General features: G+C 40.8%; 1 protein-coding gene across 1 annotated transcript in view; it reads right to left on the reverse strand.

The window, feature by feature from the left end:
• The window catches only part of ALDH9A1 (aldehyde dehydrogenase 9 family member A1), a 42,145-nt gene that overhangs the window by 15,070 nt on the left and 12,278 nt on the right, over positions 1-14,797 (reverse strand). Inside the window, exons 4-7 of the mRNA XM_087726551.1 lie at positions 7,250-7,379; positions 6,195-6,329; positions 3,514-3,710; positions 2,819-2,959 (exon numbers count right to left, since the gene is read on the reverse strand). Of these exons, the coding sequence (XP_087582677.1) occupies positions 2,819-2,959; positions 3,514-3,710; positions 6,195-6,329; positions 7,250-7,379 (603 nt within the window). The remainder of the gene's footprint in view (positions 1-2,818; positions 2,960-3,513; positions 3,711-6,194; positions 6,330-7,249; positions 7,380-14,797) is intronic.

The raw sequence follows: 14,797 nt of genomic DNA on the forward strand, positions 1-14,797 counted from the left end.
GGGTTAAGTCACTGAATAAAGTTGTTAAGTGACCCACATAGGTTGTTAAGTGGAATGCCAGGGAGAAGGCCTGCAGGTGTGGTGGGGCAGGAAGAGGGCACAGGTCGTCCACCGCACCCAGGCCCTCTCCCGTCCCACCAGGGAGAATACCCACAAAAACTATGCTGTTTGCTATTGTTCCACTAGAGCTGAGGCCCGTTTCTCCAGTGGGCTGATATATTTCACTTCTTAGAGGGGAAAGCCTTCAGCATTCTGGAAGAATAGACCTAAAATCTGGTGAAAATGCTAGCAAATACCATTGTTCTGAATGGCTCAGAATGCTGGTGTTCACTAATGTTTTTCCTCTGAAGATTGGAGGGGGGAGAATGCTGACATTTGTTAGCATTTTCATCAGATTTGAGATCTGGTGGATTTCTTTTAACTGCACAGAGGAGGAGAAATCCCTCAGCGTGCTGGAGGAACAGGCCTCAAATCCAACATTCCCTCACAATCTTTCCTGACAGCTTCTCCAATGTTTTTCTAGGGAAGCTGACAGAGAAGATTTCAAATAGTGATTACAGGACATTTTGTAACTGGTCATACATGTGGACAAATTGCCAAGCACTTGAAATACGGTCATATGATGACAGCAGTTGTGATGCAACATTTTACAATGGTCAAAAGTGCTTTATGGTCAGCTAAGCACCCATTCAAAGTCTGTCATGCCTGCAAACAGTCATTAAATAACTGATCATAAGTTGAGAATTACCATATTTTTCAGAGTATAAGACGCACCTTTCCCCCCCCAAAAAGAGGGTGAAAATCTGGGTGCGTCTTATACTCTGAATGTAGCTCCACCCATCCGCTCCGCACATCACATTTTCAGGTGGTTCCAGGCCGGGGGGGGGGGAATTCCTCACTTCCACATGGATCCTGATTCCCGAAGCAGCCCGGGGAATTGACTCAAAGCCTTTTCAACGAAAGCACTTTTGGGCGGCAGCACCACAATTCCCTCCCCAATTCCAAAAAGGGCGCATGCGGAAGCAAAAAAAATACATCACGTTTCAGGTGGCAGGCGATTCCACTACGCACTGCCACCTCAAAATGCTTTCCTTCCCAGTTCCCCAGTGCACATTGCAGAGCCGCGCGCCCTCCTCCTCTGCAGACTCGCCCTCTCTTTTTTCCTGGCCAGCACTCTCAACTGGGGAAGGCAGGGAGAAAAGCGAGAGGGCAGCGTGGTCAGGTGAGGGCGCAGGAGTTGGGCATGGACACAGGGCAGGCAGATCAGAGGCAGCCAGGTGATTGCTGGCTTGCCAGCTTGGCTCCTGGCCTGGGAGATGGATCTAGCCAGGAGGAATGCACATCCTGTTTTTGCAATCGGGGAAGAAAAAGAGTGTTTCAGGTGCGGGCGGTTCCAGGCTGCCTGGTGATCCCTGCAGTTTGAAATCGCCTGTCACATAAAATGCTTTTTTTCTTCCCTGATTGCAAAAATGGCTTTTCTCAGGACACTAGATTGGAAAATAAGGAGGACGGCATATACTAAAGCCTCTGAGTAACTGGGAAAGAAGGCCGCACTTGCAACCCCCCGAAAACTGCCGCCCAAAAAACATGGCTTTCTTTCCCGGTTACTCAGACACTTTTGTATATGCCACCCACCTCCTCCTCCTGCAAATGAGAGGTGCCTCAGAGACGCTAGATTTCTCAGGATGCTAGACTGGGAAGTTAAAAATCTGGAATGGGGTACAATCAAGCTTGATTCAAAGGCTTTAGCTTTGGATCGCTGCGTTGCCACCCAAAAATGCTGTTATAGCGATCTCTGCAGAGCCCACTTCACCTGCTCCTTCTTGGCAATTCCAGCTGGCAGAGATTGTGGTAACAGCGTTTTTGGGTGGTAGTGAAGCGATCTCAGGAGCTTGATTGTATCCCATTCCAGGTTTTTAACTTCTAGCGTCCTGAGAAAAGGCTTTGTGGGAGAAGACTGTTCCTCTTCTCTTCCTCCACCACCACCACCAATCTGCTTGGATCTGTCATGCAGTAAAGATATGGTAGCTGGGAGTCTGGCACCTGCTTTTGCCCCGAGACTAAGAAAGCAGGATTGTGAAGAGGGCTGTGAACAAGTCCGGTTTTTGAAGGAGGCAGACTTGCCGAGTCATCTTCTTTGGGCTTCCCTTTTGCTGCTCAGGCACCACCATGAGGAACTGTTAATCCAAATGGAAGGGATCCCCACCCTTCCTTGCCCAATGGGACGTTCCCAGTCCAGTGCAGCGGCAGCTGTTCAGCAGCCCCCACGTGTCTTTCTTTCCTCGCTGTAGAGAAGAAGCGAGCCGACTGCCACTCCTTGGGCCAAGCGGCTCTGCGCGGTTGCCGGTCAGAGGGGAAAAAAAATAAAGTGCAGAGATATGTTTAGTTCTGCCCTGCTGTGGGGAGAGGTAGAGAAAAGCGGATTTGAGATTGATAAAAGCCTTACCCTTTAGGAAGATCAAGCCCCCACACATTGCATTTTTGCCCTCCCTGGCTCCCAGAAACATTTTGCAGGCCTCCCAAACTCCCCGCATGCCTCATTTTTCAGAGGGTTTGGGAAACCTGCAGAGTGCTCTGGGGGCTGGGGAAGGCAAAAACTTTTTTTAAAAAATTTACCTCTTCAAAATCTTGGTGTGTCTTATACTCCGAAAAATACGGTACCTGACATTTCTGCATTGATTTAATATCTCTTTGGAACAGCAATCCGTAACAAATATCAATAAGTCAAATCAAACAATGGAACTTAACTGGACTTTTAAAAATGATTTAGTCAGATCCACAGCTTCTTCCCTGTTAGATAAAATTTGCCTTTCCTTACCTCACCCTGGGTAAGGAAATTAGCCATGAGGGCTCCTTTCACAGCATTATCCAATGCACAGTCAGAGAAGATAATGAGGGGAGACTTTCCTCCTAACTCTAAAGTAACAGGTTTGATCCCTTTGGCTGCCATTTCCATAATCTATTGGGGGGAAAAACAGAACAAGATATAGCAGCTAACACAGGCAATTATAATATAAATATAATATAAATATAAAATATATCTTTCTTAGTAGGTGCAAAGAGCCTCAGCTAGAATTTGTTGAAGCTATACTATTAGAGTAGCAATGGGCCATTATTGAAGCTTTTTTGATATGAATAATAAGAATGTTTTTTCTTCTTCTAACTATAATGAATATGTTTTATTTGAACTGTTGTTAATTATGTATTTTATTGCTATTTTGACTATAAAATACTGCCAGATGCTTCAGCACAGAAAAAAATAATGTATAAATACATTGAGTAAGAATTACTGGATAATTTTTCACCAACATGCAATTCAGAAGTAGAATCTGGACTAAGAAGTGATCTTCACATTTCCAAAGAAGACTTTGTGATTTCAATGGAATACCTGTAGATTTGGCAACTGGCAAATATATAAATTACACAATGAACAGGTATATGTTCATTCATATAATTAATGTATGTATGTATGTATGTATGTATGTATGTATGTATGTATGTATGTATGTATACCTTAACACCTGTGGGCACACTCCCGGTGAATGAGACTTTGGCCACATCTGGGTGTTGGCACAGGAATTGTCCTGTGGCAGCTCCACCCTGCACCACATTGAAAAGTCCCTTAGGGACACCAGCCTCAGTGTAGATCTCTGCCAGCAGCACAATAGAGATGGGGGTGAAAGGAGAAGGCTTGAAGACCATGGCATTACCTAGATAGCCAAATTCACAAGAATAAAAAGAATCATTTTCTGTCTAAAAATAGTTTCATCTGCAATCAAATGAAAGAGCAATACTGAAGAAAAAATATTTCAGCCCAACTAAGACAATGTCACACAGGCATCTGGATCATTATATCCATCCCACGTATGGTTTTAAGCTAAATCAATGCCAATATCTATAAAGTGGTCTCTTCTACTATCATTTAAGTGTTATTAAGTTCTAATAACAGTCCATTGGAACTTTATTCCCCATTATCACATCTCAAATGGTAACAATGAACTCCTAGAAAGGCAATCCCTGACTACTAGTTTCTGTTTGGTTTGGTTTATTAGATTTATATGCTGCCCTTCTCCCAAGGACTCAGGGCGGCGTACAACATTAAAAGAAACACATAATACAAAAGTTAAAAAAACTTAAATAGAATATCCCAAACAAACCCAATTAGAATTGACAATAACATTTTTTAAAAAAAATTCAAATTCAAATTAACAATGGTCAATAATTTATTTTAGTTTGTTCAGGCCAGGCTGGCTTTCTGGAAAAGCCAACATTTTAGGATGCGTCGGAAGAACCGGAGGTCGGGGATTATACAAAGCTCCGGGGGCAGCTCATTCCAGAGGGAAGGCGCTTCTACAGAGAAGGCTCTCCCCCTGGGGGTCATTAGCTGACACTGTCTGGCCAACGGCACCCTGAGGAGGCCAACTCTGTGGGATTGCACTGGATGGTGGGAGGCTACTGGTGGCAGTAGGTGGTCTCGCAGGTATCCTGGGCCTAAGCCATGGAGCGCTTTAAAGATCATAATTAGCACCTTGAATCGCACCCGGAAGACAACCGGCAACCAGTGCAGGCTGCCTAAAAGGTGTGTAACATAGGAGCACCTAGGTGCCCCCATGATAACCTGTGCAGCCGCATTCTGTACCAGTTGAAGCCTCTGGGTGCTTTTCAAGAGCAGCCCCATGTAGAGAGCGTTACAGTAGTCCAGGCGAGAAAGGACGAGGGCATGAGTGACTGTGCACAGAGCATCCCGATCCAGGAAGGGGCGCAACTGACGTACCAGGCAAACCTGATAAAAGCACCCCCGGTTACGGCTGTCAGGTGTTCTTCTAAACTAAGCCGCGTATTCAGGAGGACACCCAGATTGCGGGCCCTCTCTGAGGGGGCTAGAATTTCTCCCCCTATTGTCAAAGATGGAACAAGATGCACAAATCGGGATGATGGAAACCACAGCCACTCAGTCTTGGAGGGATTGAGCTTGAGCCTGTTCCTCCCCATCCAGATCCACACAGCCTCCAGGCATCAGGACATCACGTCGAGGTCATCGTTTGGGTGGTTTGGGGTAGAGATGAAAAGCTGGGTATCATCAGCATATTGATGATACGGTACTCCAAAACCACGGATGATCTCACCCAGTGGTTTCATATATATGTTGAACAGGAGGGGTGAGAGAACCAACCCCTGGGGCACCCACAAGTGACGCGCCTCGTGGTTGATCCCTGCCCTCCAGTCAACACAAACTGCAACCGATCCGACAGGTAGGAGAACCACCGTAAAACAGTGCCCCCCACTCCCAACCCCCTGAGTTGTCACAGTAGGATACCATGGTTGATGGTATCGAAAGCCGCTGAGAGGTCTAATAGGACCAGGACAGAGGAGCAACCCCGGTCCCAGGCCCGCCAGAGATCATCGACCAACGCGACCAATGCCGTTTCCGTGCTGTACCCGGGCCTGAAACCCGACTGAAACAGATCCAGGTAGGCAGCTTTATCCAGGAACTGGGGAAGCTGACGTGATACCGCACTCTCAACAACCTTTGCTACAACGCGAAGGTTGGAGACCGGATGATAGATGGCTAAAGAAGTTGGGTCCAGGGAAGGCTTCTTAAGGAGGGGCCTCACCACCGCCTCCTTCAAGGCAGGGGGAAAGAACCCCTCTCTCAATGAAGCGTTGGTAATTGCCTGGAGCCAGCCTTGTGTCATCTCCCGTGAAGCCGAGACTAACCAAGAGGGACACGGGTCCAGCACACAAGTGGCAGCACTGAATCTCCCCATAATCCTGTCCATGCCCTCGGGGGTCACAGGGTCAAATTCACCCCAGATGGTCTCCACCAGATTCATCCCCATCGACTCACCTGAACCTACCCAGTCAGAGTCCAAGCCTGTCCGGATCTGAGTGATTTTATCCTGCAGATACTGAACAAATTCTTCAGCCCTATCCTGCAAGGGGTCTTTCTCAGTTCCTTGGTTAAGTAAGGAGTGGGTCACCCTAAACAGGGCGGCTGGGCAGTTATCTGCGGACGCGCTAAGAGTGGAAAAATTTTGCCGTTTTGCCACTTTTATTGCCACTAAGTAGGATTTAATATGAATTCTTACTAGTGTTCGATCAGATTCAGACCGGCTGGCCCTCCAACCACGCTCTAGGCGTCTTTTCTGGTGTGAATGAAACTCATTCATTTATCAAAAAATAATTTATTTTACCACAAGCCAAAGCAGGGGCTGATTTCCAGCAGGCAATCTGAAAAGGGTAGTTCCAAGCCCCTATCCCAGCACAAACTCCAAGAGGTTCTCTTCTGATATAAGCAAAGGATCCCTCAGGGAGCTGGACATGTTGACCTAAACAGAAGAGATGAAGAGATCTGGGTATAAGAAATATAAACCAATTCTCAAGAATGAGAAGCAGAGTAATTAAAAAGGCTTTATATCCAGAAAAGTAGTAGAGGAAGGATGAACTTATATTCTAATTATTGAAGAAAAGACTTTTCCTTCCTATAATAAATACAGAAACTGAATGCTCCAGAAAATGTAGATTGGGCAACCGGTCTTTCTAATTCACTAACCTGCATGGAATTCCAGCAAATCATCAAATCAAATCATCGAAGAGGGCAGAAGCATAGCTATTTTTACTTCTTTCAACAAGTCATTTCTTGTAGTAGACATGTGCTACATATTACCTTTCTCAATGATTGTGGAATGGCAAAAATAACACAAGATTCATTTTGAGCAATTTCAAATTATTCTATGCAAATTAAGATGAATAATCTAAATAGCTAGTCTCCCATACCCCACTAATCTGGAAATAAGTACCAAAACATTCAAGAAAAATTCTGCTAGTCTACATCAACTACAGCTCAAATAAGGTAACCTTTGCTCTAAGATTTTGCCCTTGGAAGTATCTCATATTAATTCTTAAATATTAAGTACTTATAAACTGAGCCGAGGTGGTTAGGGTGCAGTACTGCAGGCCACTTCAGCTGGCTGTTATCTGCAGTTCAGCGGTTCTAATCTCACCGGCTCAAGGTTGACTCAGCCTTCCATCCTTCTGAGGTGGGTGAAATGAGGACCCAGACTGTGGGGGCAATATGCTGATTCTGTAAACCGCTTAGAGAGGGCTGAAAGCCCTATGAAGCGGTATATAAGTCTAACTGCTATTGCTATAAAATTGTATTAATTGGTTTTATTTAAGGAGATTTTAGACTAAGGAATAATAAATGAAAAAAGAGACAGAATGAACAAACAGAACATGTAACAGCTACCTGTTAAAGAACAAGCTAGACCAGCATAAAACTGCAGGCTTTGCCAAGATATATCAATGTCTATGAGCGCTTCAAAGATGGATTTCCCATTGTTGATTGTTTCTAGGGTGGCAATTTCTTCTCTTCTTTCCTGGAATCCAATACATGGCATAGAACATGCTAAGCAGTAGCAATAAGTTTTCTATTTTTATGCATCTATTAAAATGTTTAAAACATATAATAACTGAAGCTCTCTGGACAATTTACAATAAAGCATACTAAAAAAGTATAATTTGAATCAAAACATATACAATAAAATTAAAAATAAAAAGAATAAATCCTGAATAGCCTTTATACAATATGTACAAAGCTTCAAAAGAAAATTCTAAAAAAAGCTGAGCAATAGGATATTTGATTTACAAGTGCATGCATTTTACAAATGAAACAGAATATAAATGAAATACATTTTGTTACATTTGGAAACTATGATCTGCTGGATCAAGGTGAATAATTCTTTTTCAATGAATCTTGAAACATGAAAATAGCTTGTATTCAAAGCTCTGGCAAAATTACAGAAAAGCATATGCAATTAAATGTTAGTGTGCTATAACCAAATATCAGGAGTAGACAAGCTGCACGCTTCATGAGACATTTCCCTAGCACTGCTTTAAGTCTGCTGAAATTTAATGGAACAGTTTTCAGTCAACATGGCAAAATAGGGATAGGGAAAGGAAACCTCTGGAGATCCTTTCTCTGTACAAACTTCTCAAATCCAACAAAATTTTCATTAATATCCCCCCAGACATTGGAAAGCTTCTTACAGCTTGGAAACTGATCAGGAGACAGTTACAATTCCTGACTCACAATTTGCCCATTCTTGCAATATGCCATGACCGAGCATGTCCTGTGCATTCCAAATAGACCAGGTTTCTAGCATCTAGTCCAAATAAAGACACACTGATTATGGAACCAGGAATTAATAGTTATTGTATTTATTTGGGATTTTAATTTTGCAATTTATTTAAGAACGGAAAGGAAATCTTTCTCAGATGACCAAAATACTTTTCAAATGACTTTTTCTCTTTGTAGCTAATTAAATATTTTAGTATGCCTGATATTTAGAGATCTGGTGTATGGTCCTGCCTTTTCCCCCTATTCAAGAAAGCATGGTCTCTCAAAACTTTAGCATTTCAAAAGGAAACTTTTATTGAAAGGAAATAAATGCATGACAATGCAAAGCAGGGTCTGAGTTCCCCTCAGGTAATTCTGTTAGGATAAAGTGATTAGAAACCCCTCCTCTCAGTTTGATGTTGAATGAGCCAATCCACAGGTGCGAAGAAGTTGTGGAAATGGGTCATCCTGAGAAATAGAGTCATTCCTGTGAGCTTCTTCTGTGAGGCTTCCAAATGAGAGAAAACAGATGGTCCTCCCCCCTTGTACATCCCTCAAGGTAAATCAAAACACAGGGCAGAATAGGTGACAGGATAAAAGTTATAAACTAGGGAATTACAAGATACATAGGAAAACAGGATGAGAGCAATAAGTGAGTAAAAGAATCCAGGGCCCCCTCCCCGCTTGAATGACAGTTTCACAATAGAATGACATGATATGCTGCCCACCTTAAAAAAAATGAGGGGATTACGGAGGAGGAGCCAACGTCGCGACAATACATCATGCAGTCTCGACAGTCCGATACTGCCGTTGACACTATTGCCACTGGACGGTCCAGCAGGACCTAAACAGTCCCGTAGAGACAGTGAACAGGAAGACAAAGCCTTGCCGGTCTCAGGGACATTGCAAATTCCCTGATTGACCCAAGGGAAGCGCTTCAAGCCGGCAGCAAACAGGCAGCCCCCAGGCTGATGAAGTCGGAGACAGCTCCGGAAGGAAGGAAGTGAAAGAGAGTCCATCGGATGAGGTTTTTTTTTATTCTGAGAAAGATTGCCCAAAGAAACTTTTTTTAAAAGATAAATTTAAGTAAAAGAATAAAGCGGCAAATTTAATCCTTATTGGACTGCCTTGGAAAGTTTTTGTTTTTGTTTTTTCTTGTAATGATATTTTGTGGATTGAAGTGTTTCTTGTTTCTCCACTTGAAGTGAACGGATTGATTTTTCCCCCTCTATTTTTTATCACCTTATTTTTTGGCTTAAATTAAAACTCTCTTTTTTATTTTAACAAATTCTTCTTACTATTTATTATTAAATTCCACCAAAGACAACTAAAGTTTTGTTTTCTATAAGATTGAGAAAAGTATGAAAAATTTGAATCTGCCATTAGGAAGCCAGAGTCTGGAGTTCTCTCTTTGAAACAATGTATCCTTTGTTCATTCCTTTTTGATCTTAATGACTTTGTAACTGAAGGGTTTGCAACTTGCTTATATAATTTGTCAAGAGCATGAATTTTTTGCAGGTGCTCTTGGAAAATATTTTGGCAAGAGAAGGAAAGGAAAGAAAAAGATAGAACCCTTCTCCTTTGAAGAGTATAAAAGAACTTGTGCTTAAATTAACTTAAAATAATTATATATATGTACACAAAAGACGCTTGGAAGGCTAGAGTGGCAGTGGCTATCAGGCTTTTTCTTTTTTTCTCCTTCATTTTTTTTGGGGGGGATGGATCAATATCCAGATGAGGAAACCTTAAAATTTCAAAACATCCTGGCTGGAATTCAAAATATTTTGGAAGGATTTGGGAGATTTGAGAAGAAGTTGGATAGACTATAGTTTCTCACAGCAAAAGACGATGGGGTTGGAGCCCCAAAAATTAAAGAAGAGAATGAAAATATAGAAGATAAAGACAAGACAATAGATGAACTTATTAATGGAGCAAATATGGGTGAAAGTGGGAAGAAGGGAAGATGGAAAAGTGAATTTGACAATTTTGAGCTTTATCCCAGATTTCAAGATACAGGAGAAAAAAAAAGGTGATAATGATGGAGTTAAGAAGAGAAACCTTTTCAGAAATAAGTTTAACAACCAAAGACAAGCTAATGCTAATAACAATTCAAGGGCAACGAGACTATTTGAGAGATCTTTTAAGCAATAAAGTGCAGAGAGAAGTTTATAAAAACTTTATAAAGGAGCTGAAAAGAGAATTGACACAACAACTGGCAAGAGAGACAAGACTGTTTTGCCATTGGAAAGATACAGGTTGATAATGAAAGTTGATGATAACAAGTTAGTTAATTTTTGGTAATTAATAAGTAGGGATTTTAGTATTTTGTAGATTGTTTTAGATTATCATTCAATGTTTATTTATTAACATATAATTAACTACGACAATAATGAAATGACAACACCAATTAGTAAAAGTAACTTGGTTATAAATTGTAAATTGTGACTTGGCGAAAAGTCCCATAAATTTTATTAATAAATTTTTGTTTAGATCTTGTTATAAAGGTATAATGCCTTTGGGTCTGAAGAGAGATGTGATATAAATAGTACATAATTTTGTATACAACACTCTACCCAACTGTATGCAAGCACCAATGCTCTGTCTCCTGTTTGTGGCGCTGGATCATCCCTTTCAGCCTTGTCTGGCCCATCACAGGTCCCCCTCAACATGAGCAACATTGAGCAAGCCAGGTCGAGTTGCTATGCCCACCAAGTCACACGGCCAACCAGCCACACCCACCTGGCCCTTTGAGAGTGACCATAATGCTGATCTGGCCTTCCATGAAATTGAGTTTGATACCCCTATTCTAACTGGAATATGTGCTTGGATGGTTCTGTGAGTCGTGTTTATGTGGTGCCTTCCTATTGGCTGATTGGTGTGTTGATGGCTGGCAATTGGCTGTCATTTCTTTGTGCTGCTAAGTCCTTGGTGCCTAAGTATTTGATAAGCTGGTTCATTCAGCACTCCTGTTAACTGACAAGGGGCCCATTTCCCAGGCTTCAATCACTTCCCTGGCTGTCTTTGTGCCTTCCTGCATGGCCAATGATCTTAGCTGCTGTGAAATTAAATGTGTATCTTTGTTCATTGCAATGTGAGACTACCAATGGGTTCGGTTGCCCAATCAGCCAATAGGAAGGCACAACATATACATGTCTCAGAACGGCCCAAAGCACGTATTCCAGTAGAGAAATTATCTGAAGAAATTATCTGAAGCTCCAGCATGACTGTTAAAGCTTGGAAGAAAGGTTTGGTCCCAGTGACAGACACAAATTCAATTTTGCATTATTTCTTTTTCCTCTAGTAATTACCCCAATACATTCAAGACTTTCCTCCCTAGTATTGTGTATTTCTGTGGAAGTGTAGTACTTCCTGGCATAAAATTCAACCACCTCCCTTTTGTTAGGTCTGTTTCTTTTCAACAGTTGATACCCTTTTACTTATGTGTTCTAATCATGGGTTCTATCCCACAAAGTTTCAATAATAGTTATAATATTATAATATTATATTATATTTGCCATCATGTATTTGAATTTCAAGCTCTTCCTTTTTGTTCTCCATACTATGAGCATTGGTTATCCTGGGTTCGCTTCCTATATCTCCTAATTTGTATTTGTGCACCTCTTCACTATTCCATTTTCAAATGCAGTCCATCTGCAAATGGACAAACCCATATTCTGGACAGAGAGGACTGCTGGTTTGAAAGAGGGGTCAAAAACTCCTTGCTCTATGCAGGAAATCAAGTTAAAAATGCCAGATATATGGTCCACACATCCTGAACATATTCACTTTGTCCTGGTAATTAGCTTCAATTTCAAGTTACTTTTGCTTTTAGGAAGTGTTTTAAAACTTTCATTTAGAATCAATCTTCCTTTAATTTAAAGTTCTTGTACCACAGTTTGCAATGGCAAACTACTACACAAATCTTGGCATTCTTTTTGTGACATTCATTCAGGAATTGGTAGACTTCTCTCTTCCTGCCTCAATCATGTTTTCTGAAGGCTAAATATTTTTTTTCTTCAATCTCTTTTAATTTGGCTTAGTTTCTAGTGTTGATCATCTTTATTGGCCTTCCCAGAACCTGTTTCAGTATCTCTGAATTCATTTTAATATGTGGTGACCTGAACCTGACATATTACTTGAGCTTATTGTATGTTTGACTAAGCAAAGCAGAATGGAATAATATTATAATGATTTAGAAATTATACTTCTGTTCATAAAGCTTAAGTTTGCATTTGCTTTTTTTGCAGCCACATCCTATTGGTCGCTATTATTCTGTTTGCAACCAACTCCAGTCTGCTTTCTTATAAATGCAATTACAAAGCCAGGTATTGCTCATCCTATACATATACATTCACATTTCATAGTAAAGAATTGTATACTTTCTTCCGTTACATTTCATTCTGTTGCTGTTAGTTCATGTCTCCAACCTATCAACCTATTTTAAATCTGATTTCAGTCTTCTAGGGTTATCCCACCCAATTTGATATAAACTGCAAAACTGGAGAATTACCTCTACCTCTTCTTCCAAATCATAAATCAAAATGTTTAAGAACAGAGGATTCAGAGTGACTCTTATTTTTATGTGATCCCAGTTGAGTAACAATAGAATTTGATGGGCAACCATTGATGAGTACTCTGTGGTTATAATTTCAATCCACTTAACTGTCATGCCAACCAGACCAGACATAAATATCTTACTAATCAGTATTTTATTTGTTTGTTTGTTTATGTTTTGTATTTCTAAACTGCCCATCCCCCTCAAAAAGGGGATCTGGATAGTATATAATATAATATAACTGATAAGTCAAACAATGTAGAAAATTAACATGAAAATAAAAAAATTAAAATAGCATTTTTTAAATTGTAGAATAATGACAATTAACCATCAAGGGGGCGGGAGGGAATCCCTAAAATGGTCATTTAATGTTTGGTTTATTACAGGGACTAGCCAGTCACAGAGTTGTATGCCACCCCACCCCCCAACCAGGCTGCAGCTTTGACCCCATCTTTCCCCAAGATTTCCTTACTCTGGGAGCAGGATGTTCCACTAAGAGGAGCCATGGTAGAGAAGGCTCAATTCCTAGACCTTCAGCAGTCAAAATTCTTTGACTGACAGGTTTGTAGCATACCTTCCTTGCCTGATGAAATGAAACAGACCAATGAGATTGAGTGAAGCTGGTTCTGCAGATATCTGATCCTAGGCCATGTAGAGCTTTATAGGTGATGACCAACACCTTGAATTGAACCCAGAAGCAAATTGGTAGCCAGTGCATTATATTAGGGAATACTTTGTCTATTCTTTAGCAATTTATAATTATAAATTTATAGTTTAGCAAGAAAAATTATGTGAAAATTCTAGTCATATATAGATCATAGCTAGAAGGCAGGATAAGAAATAATGGATGGAAACTAATCAAGGAGAGAAGCAATCTGGAATTAAGGAGAAACTTCCTAACAATGAGGACAATTAACAAGTGGAACAGCTTGTCTTCAGAAGTGGTAAGTGTTTCATCACTGGAGGTTTTTAAAAAAAGACTGGAAAGCCATTTGTCCGAAATGGTACAAGGTTTCCTGCTTGAACAGGGGGCTGGACTAGAAGACCTCCAAGGTCCCTTCCAGTTCTATTCTATTCTATATCCAAGATATTTCTGGAAGAGATGCAGAAAAGGACAAACAAATTTAGTGAGTGGGAGTTTCTGTATTAGGAGCTATTTAATTTAGAAAAAAGGCAAGAAAGGGAAGTCATTATAAAAATTTATAGAATTATGAATGTTGTGAAAAGAGTACAGAAATAAGCCATTTTTCTTTCTCACAATAAATGAACTTAGAGTATCCATTTACCTTTAATAATGAAATAATGAAAGTGTGGGAAAAATGAAATGATACTTCAGGATTCATTACCAGAAGATAAGGCAATGTACCAATGGTTAATAGAGCATGAGTACATGCTATCTCCAGGATCAGAGACACCAGATGTCAGATCGCTATCCTGATACTGCCATTCAAGCGGGGAGACCCGGATTCTTTTACTCACTTATTGCTCTCATCCTGTTTTCCTATGTATCCTGTAATTCCCTAGTTTATAACTTTTACTCTGTCACCTATTCTGTCCTGTGTTTTGGTTTACCTTGAGGGATGTGCAAGGGGGAAGGACCATCTGTTTTTTTCTCAGTTTGGAAGCCTCACAGAAGAAACACACTCCTTATCTCTTTCTCAGGATGACCAGTTTCCACAACATCTTCGCACCTGTGGATTGACTCATTCAACATCTTCAAAAAGAGGGAAAAACAAAACTACAGAACTACAGAACAACCAGTCTAATATCAATATCCAGGAAGATACTAGAAAAGATAATAAAAAATAGATCTGCCACCACCTAGAAATGAGTAAAGTAATAACTACCAGCCAGCATGGGTTTGTTAAAAACAGATCATCCCAAACCAATCTTACTTCATTCTTCAACATAGTGACTAAATTAGACCACCAGCAAAATACTGTAGACATAATATACTTAGACTTCCACAAGGCATTCAACAAAGTAGACCACAACCTATTTCTTCATAAGTTAGAAAAAAGTGGGATAGACCGCTTCATCACCAGATGGATTTGCAACTGGCTGACAAATTGTATTCAACAAGTAGTCCTTAATGGGTCTAAGTCTGCAGGAAGAGAAGTGAG

The sequence above is a fragment of the Thamnophis sirtalis genome, unplaced genomic scaffold, assembly GCF_051295495.1.
Source record: "Thamnophis sirtalis isolate CommonGarterSnake01/CBP01778 unplaced genomic scaffold, rThaSir2_p1.2 scaffold_12, whole genome shotgun sequence".
Taxonomy (NCBI): domain Eukaryota; kingdom Metazoa; phylum Chordata; class Lepidosauria; order Squamata; family Natricidae; genus Thamnophis; species Thamnophis sirtalis.